The sequence below is a fragment of the Camelina sativa genome, chromosome 20, assembly GCF_000633955.1.
Source record: "Camelina sativa cultivar DH55 chromosome 20, Cs, whole genome shotgun sequence".
Classification (NCBI taxonomy): Eukaryota; Viridiplantae; Streptophyta; class Magnoliopsida; order Brassicales; family Brassicaceae; genus Camelina; species Camelina sativa.
In genome coordinates, this window is record NC_025704.1 from 5,225,139 (window position 1) to 5,233,114 (window position 7,976).

The 7,976-nt window shown below is 27.8% G+C and overlaps 1 protein-coding gene across 1 annotated transcript in view; it reads left to right on the plus strand.

Annotated features, from left to right (window-relative positions):
* The window catches only part of LOC104769427 (beta-fructofuranosidase, insoluble isoenzyme CWINV6), an 8,163-nt gene continuing 6,208 nt past the window's right edge, over positions 6,022-7,976 (plus strand). The window contains exons 1-2 of the mRNA XM_010493640.2: positions 6,022-6,157; positions 6,351-6,359. Coding sequence (XP_010491942.1) covers positions 6,064-6,157; positions 6,351-6,359 — 103 coding nt within the window. The 5' untranslated portion in view covers positions 6,022-6,063. The remainder of the gene's footprint in view (positions 6,158-6,350; positions 6,360-7,976) is intronic.

The following is a 7,976-nucleotide window of genomic DNA, read 5'->3' on the forward strand; positions in this document are numbered from 1 at the left end:
CATGCACGTACGTGCCTAGATACGGACCCGCACGTACGTGCGGTGTTGTTTTCATAAGTAATATTTGATTTCTTGTAACATATACATAGTTGTGCCAAGAGGAAAACTTTGTTTACTGAGTTCTGTTCAGAAAAGAGGAGAAAGGGATATATATTTCTTTGCTTACCCTAAATATTTATTAACTTTTTAAAAAACCTTAATTGTTGAAGTAATTGTTTTCTACTCACTTAATTAAGCCCATATCAAAGCCCAATATTTGTTTCGTATTTATCTATATTATTAACACATTATTTTAGCATAACCATTAAGTCTCATATAAACATAAGTTTATTAGGACTAAAGTCTAAATAATATATGCTCCTAATATTTTCTCCAAAATTTGATGCCCTAAGCGAATGTTTCTTTTTTCCTAACTATGGCACGGTTCTGAACATATAGTTATGTTGTTGTTAATAGAAATGGTTATGGAAACTTCTTAAATATAATTTTCATAAATATTGGGTATGAAATTATTGATATACAAAAAGTTTATTTCAAATAGTTTAATATGTGTGGATGGATGCACTTGCTCCTTAATACGATTACATGTTTTCCCATTTAAAAGTCTAAACACAATAAAATCAATCACAAGTAGTATAGTCTTCACGTCACAATTAAAGTCTCTTAATTGTACTACTCCCTGGTAAAATGGTTTTGTACTTGTTTCTTGTGTGATCCAACATTCTCCTTGGCTAAAACTCTTCATAAACACACCCTAATTATTAGCTAATTTAAATACCAAACAATAAATTTCTTAATGTGTTTAATTCCCAAGTCCAAAATATCAAACCAAAGTTTGCCATCCTCAAAAACAAATCTTCAAAAACAAAACACACAAATTAATGATACATTAAAAATAACCTTTACTACAATTAATTCAAACCATAATTGATGAAATTTTATTAAAGATTTTAAATTATACTATTATTCGTTATTTATTTTAATTAAATATAATATTTTTTATAAAAATAGATTTTAGACAAAATTAGAATTTAGTAGCTCTATTATTTAAGAACAATAAAATATTTTCATAACAATAATTTTCGGATATATATATTACCTATAATTTAAATATATTCTTTTTAATCAGTTTGAAATCAATATAAAAGAGCATATTCCTTTTATAGTTGTTTCATTAGTCATTTTATTATTATTAATTATTGTTTCATTTTCATAAAAAAATATGATTAAATTTTAAAACAAATTTGAAAATCTAACCTTTAAACAAAATGAAAAAGCCAGAATGATGTAGTCATGCTTCATACCATCTAGCTCGATTACTTGATTTGAGGATCCATGTTCTACCAACTGCTCTTCCTTCTCTTATCCATATCCTGATTAGTATTTAATAAGAACTCGATATTTATGATTTTTCAATCAAGGGTGTGTCATAAAAAAGAAAGATCAAACTTTAACATAATATAAAATCTACAAAGTCAATAAACTAAGTAAATTTAAAGAATAAATAGATCAAAGTACCATTGGTTTGAAGAAACAGTGACACACAAGGTGGAGAAACAACCATTTCCATGCTCTATTCGAACGCTGAAATCAAGAATATAAAACTCAAATTAGATCTTCAATTAGCAAAAAGAACAAAAAAATTATGTGCTATTAAAATTGAAAAACGAAAAAATATATTCTAGGCTTAAACAAAAAATTTCGTTATACATAGAAAAATGGTATAGAAAAAGTTCAGTATCTGTCTATGATTTTTCATTTATTATTAAAATATTGTTTGCCAAATATATTGCTTAAATTTCGTAATTGTTCGTTGATAGTTTCCACAAAATTCGCCATCATATCGCCTATATTTTGTTTGAATATTTGTTTCATAACTCAAAATAACTAATTACTTCAATTATCTTCAATTAATTCACACCATAATCGATGAAATTTTATTATAGATTTTAATTTATACTATTAATCGTTATTTATTTTAATTAAATATAATAATTTTGTAAAAATAGATTTTAGACAAAATTTAAATTTAGTAGCTCTGTTATTTAAGAACATTAAAAACTTTCATAAGTTTTAAAATAATAATTTTTGGATATATATATATATATATTTCCTATAATTTAAATATTTTCTTCTTATTAATCAGTTTGAAATCAATATAAAAGAGCATACTCCTTTTTTAGTTGTTACATTATTTATTTTCTTATTATTAATTATTGTTTTATTTTCATAAAAAATATTGTTAAGTTTTTAAAGAAATTTGAAAATCTAATGTTATCTATTTCCATTTCTGATAATTCTATATTTACTTTCTTTAATTAACCACGTCATTTATAATATCAAATTAGGTTTGACCAATTCAATTCCTTATATAATAAATTGTTGTTTCCAGAAATATATCTAAATATATTACCAAGTTAAATATGTTTACATATATATAATTCTGAATTTAAGTGTCCGATTTTTATGGTAATAAATTTAATTTTCATAAATGTTAGGTAATTTTTATTATTAGACTATGATCTATTTGGAAACCGATTTAGAACCCATTTTAATTGCACCCGATTTTTTAAGGTTATATCTTTTAATTTTGGTTCAGCTAATACCACTAATATCNTTTTAATTCGGTTTAGACAAAAGAGTGATTGGATTTGTTTCTGTTATCAACAAAGATAATCACATTAAAAAAAAATAGTAAGAGAAATGTGGTATGTTATTTTGGGACAGTAAATATGTCATGCCCATTATATGTTAAGTTTTTATTTAACTATTTGATATTGTATATTTTAGTCCAACGAATAAAGAATATGTAAGAGATTCAAACATGCACGTACGTGCCTAGATACGGACCCGCACGTACGTGCGGTGTTGTTTTCATAAGTAATATTTGATTTCTTGTAACATATACATAGTTGTGCCAAGAGGAAAACTTTGTTTACTGAGTTCTGTTCAGAAAAGAGGAGAAAGGGATATATATTTCTTTGCTTACCCTAAATATTTATTAACTTTTTAAAAAACCTTAATTGTTGAAGTAATTGTTTTCTACTCACTTAATTAAGCCCATATCAAAGCCCAATATTTGTTTCGTATTTATCTATATTATTAACACATTATTTTAGCATAACCATTAAGTCTCATATAAACATAAGTTTATTAGGACTAAAGTCTAAATAATATATGCTCCTAATATTTTCTCCAAAATTTGATGCCCTAAGCGAATGTTTCTTTTTTCCTAACTATGGCACGGTTCTGAACATATAGTTATGTTGTTGTTAATAGAAATGGTTATGGAAACTTCTTAAATATAATTTTCATAAATATTGGGTATGAAATTATTGATATACAAAAAGTTTATTTCAAATAGTTTAATATGTGTGGATGGATGCACTTGCTCCTTAATACGATTACATGTTTTCCCATTTAAAAGTCTAAACACAATAAAATCAATCACAAGTAGTATAGTCTTCACGTCACAATTAAAGTCTCTTAATTGTACTACTCCCTGGTAAAATGGTTTTGTACTTGTTTCTTGTGTGATCCAACATTCTCCTTGGCTAAAACTCTTCATAAACACACCCTAATTATTAGCTAATTTAAATACCAAACAATAAATTTCTTAATGTGTTTAATTCCCAAGTCCAAAATATCAAACCAAAGTTTGCCATCCTCAAAAACAAATCTTCAAAAACAAAACACACAAATTAATGATACATTAAAAATAACCTTTACTACAATTAATTCAAACCATAATTGATGAAATTTTATTAAAGATTTTAAATTATACTATTATTCGTTATTTATTTTAATTAAATATAATATTTTTTATAAAAATAGATTTTAGACAAAATTAGAATTTAGTAGCTCTATTATTTAAGAACAATAAAATATTTTCATAACAATAATTTTCGGATATATATATTACCTATAATTTAAATATATTCTTTTTAATCAGTTTGAAATCAATATAAAAGAGCATATTCCTTTTATAGTTGTTTCATTAGTCATTTTATTATTATTAATTATTGTTTCATTTTCATAAAAAAATATGATTAAATTTTAAAACAAATTTGAAAATCTAACCTTTAAACAAAATGAAAAAGCCAGAATGATGTAGTCATGCTTCATACCATCTAGCTCGATTACTTGATTTGAGGATCCATGTTCTACCAACTGCTCTTCCTTCTCTTATCCATATCCTGATTAGTATTTAATAAAAACTCGATATTTATGATTTTTCAATCAAGGGTGTGTCATAAAAAAGAAAGATCAAACTTTAACATAATATAAAATCTACAAAGTCAATAAACTAAGTAAATTTAAAGAATAAATAGATCAAAGTACCATTGGTTTGAAGAAACAGTGACACACAAGGTGGAGAAACAACCATTTCCATGCTCTATTCGAACGCTGAAATCAAGAATATAAAACTCAAATTAGATCTTCAATTAGCAAAAAGAACAAAAAAATTATGTGCTATTAAAATTGAAAAACGAAAAAATATATTCTAGGCTTAAACAAAAAATTTCGTTATACATAGAAAAATGGTATAGAAAAAGTTCAGTATCTGTCTATGATTTTTCATTTATTATTAAAATATTGTTTGCCAAATATATTGCTTAAATTTCGTAATTGTTCGTTGATAGTTTCCACAAAATTCGCCATCATATCGCCTATATTTTGTTTGAATATTTGTTTCATAACTCAAAATAACTAATTACTTCAATTATCTTCAATTAATTCACACCATAATCGATGAAATTTTATTATAGATTTTAATTTATACTATTAATCGTTATTTATTTTAATTAAATATAATAATTTTGTAAAAATAGATTTTAGACAAAATTTAAATTTAGTAGCTCTGTTATTTAAGAACATTAAAAACTTTCATAAGTTTTAAAATAATAATTTTTGGATATATATATATATATATTACCTATAATTTAAATATTTTCTTCTTATTAATCAGTTTGAAATCAATATAAAAGAGCATACTCCTTTTTTAGTTGTTACATTATTTATTTTCTTATTATTAATTATTGTTTTATTTTCATAAAAAATATTGTTAAGTTTTTAAAGAAATTTGAAAATCTAATGTTATCTATTTCCATTTCTGATAATTCTATATTTACTTTCTTTAATTAACCACGTCATTTATAATATCAAATTAGGTTTGACCAATTCAATTCCTTATATAATAAATTGTTGTTTCCAGAAATATATCTAAATATATTACCAAGTTAAATATGTTTACATATATATAATTCTGAATTTAAGTGTCCGATTTTTATGGTAATAAATTTAATTTTCATAAATGTTAGGTAATTTTTATTATTAGACTATGATCTATTTGGAAACCGATTTAGAACCCATTTTAATTGCACCCGATTTTTTAAGGTTATATCTTTTAATTTTGGTTCAGCTAATACCACTAATATCAATCTGTTTGGCTCCTATTAAATATCAATCTGTTTGGATACATGATTTATATATATCCTTATTCTGTTTTCAGTGGTATTTCATGTAATAATTTCTTAACCTACGTCTACTTATTAAAAATACTTCCCTCTTAATAGTATAGATTCCTTTAATACATTGTCATAAACAAAGACCATGGACCAAGTTGATCAAAAAATATATTAACCCCGCCACCGCCAGGGGACAGCAGAAGCTTCTAAGATCATAGAAATTGGCGACTAATGAATAAACCAAAGACATTTCACTGCAAATGCTTTTTTAATAAAAAAGACTAAGGACCAAACAACCTACTATAATCGCAAATTCGCAATTAATTAAATATCATAGTTCATGAACTCTCCGGAGAGTTTCTTCCACGATATTTCTAGCTTAACACAAAATAAGAAGTTTGTTGCCAATGGTCAACGCTAATTAAGTTAAGTTAAAAAAAATAAAACAATGAAGTGTTATGACGACCCTAATAATCATTTTCTTGGCAAGATCATATCCCCAAGAATTCTTATAAACAGCCACACATATTGACATAAAGACACATCATTTTCGGAATCATCAGATAATCCTGTTACGGAGTAAGACGGATAATCAATGGCTAAACATGGAAACGTCCAAGATCTTCTTCCAAACCAAGTGCTTAACCGGACTTCCTTCCATTTCCAACCGCAGAGAAATTGGCTCAACGGTTCTATTTTTTTTTTTTTTTTTCCTTCCTTACAATGTAGAAATTGTTAGTTTTGATGGTAATTTTGTGAGGTGACAATTGAGATGATCGATGTATAGTACAAATTTCCAATACATGATTCCTTAACATAAAGGTAACTAACTGTTGTCTTAATTTCGTTTATGTCACTTCTAATCCTTGGATGCATCTGAAGATCCAAACGGTAACTAAACCTAACTTTAAACTTGTCATACAAGGAACCCCCCCCAAAAGTTCTTAGATGATGACAATATTATGTTACAAATTTTGTTTCAGCGCCAATGTATTACAAAGGATTCTACCATTTTTTCTATCAGTGCAACCCTTTGGCTCCTGAGTTCAGTAGAAAGATCATATGGGGACACTCTGTTTCACAGGATATGGTCAACTGGATCCAACTCCAACCAGCCCTTTTTCCTGATGAGTCCTTTGACAGAAACAGCTGCTGGTCAGGATCCGCCACCATCCTCCCTGATGGCAAACCTGTAATTTTGTACACCGGACTCGACGAGCCTAACAGACATCAGGTTACAGTTCTTGCCGAACCTAAGGACGTTTCCGACCCTTTGCTTCGTGAGTGGGTAAAACCAAAGTACAACCCTGTGATGCTTCCGCCAGATGACGTCCCCTATTACTGCTTCCGTGACCCTACTACCGCGTGGCAAGGGCAAGATGGGAGATGGAGAGTTCTCATAGGAGCTAAGCATAGAGATACTGAAAGAGGAATGGCGATTTTGTACCACAGTGATGATTTTATCCAGTGGACAAGGCATCCGGTTCCTTTACTTTCATCACAAGTCAACGAAATGTGGGAATGCGTTGATTTTTTCCCGGTTTCACTCACGGGTAAAGAAGGTGTAGAGACTTCGGTGAACAATGCTAGTGTGAGGCATGTCTTGAAGGTCAGTTTTGAGGAAAAGATTGGAGGCAAAGATTGTTATGTTATTGGTACATACTCTTCCGAGACTGAACAATTTTCTGCGGATTCTGAGATCACCAACACAAGTGCGGATTTGAGATATGATCATGGAATGTTAATTAATTTCCGATATTTTATGTAGGATTTGAAAATCTTTGTAAAATTTATCTATTTATAAACTAAAGACTGTATGTGAACATTAGCTAAAGTATATATAAGAAAATTCAAAAAAGAAAAAAAGAAAAAAAAGACTCATTTGGCCAAATATATATATACACATTGTCTCCTCGAATCAATCGGCTTGTGTATTACTTTTGTTTTAACTTCATCTTATCTTTTTCTTGTTGTTGAAAAGGCCGACGTAGAAGTGACCTTTGACCTTCCTGTTCTGGAAGATAATCCCCAAATACTGAGTTCTGACAAAATTGATGATAAGCTTTTGTATAATCGTGACAATTCTGATGGATGTGTTTACGGACCTTTCGGGTTGCTAGCATTGGTCAGCGAAGATTTATCGGAACAAACTGCAATCTTCTTCAAAATCATTCGTCGTGGAAACGGATATGCTGTTATAATGGGAAGCGATGAGCAGAAGTAAGATTTCAACTTTAATCTATGATAAAAGAATATAATTTAGGTTGTGTAAACCTGATGTTTTGTTCTAACAAATGATAATGTAGGTCTTCGTTGAGAGACAACGTGCATAAATTTACACATGGAACATTTCTAGATATTGATCCAAGACATGAGAAGATCTCATTAAGATGTTTGGTGAGTTAGATTTGGCCTTTTTAGAATGAGATTAGTTTCTTTTCACCCTAGAATTTTAATCTATCTAACAAATTTTAAACCTAGCTTGCATAACACTTTTTTTTTTTTTTT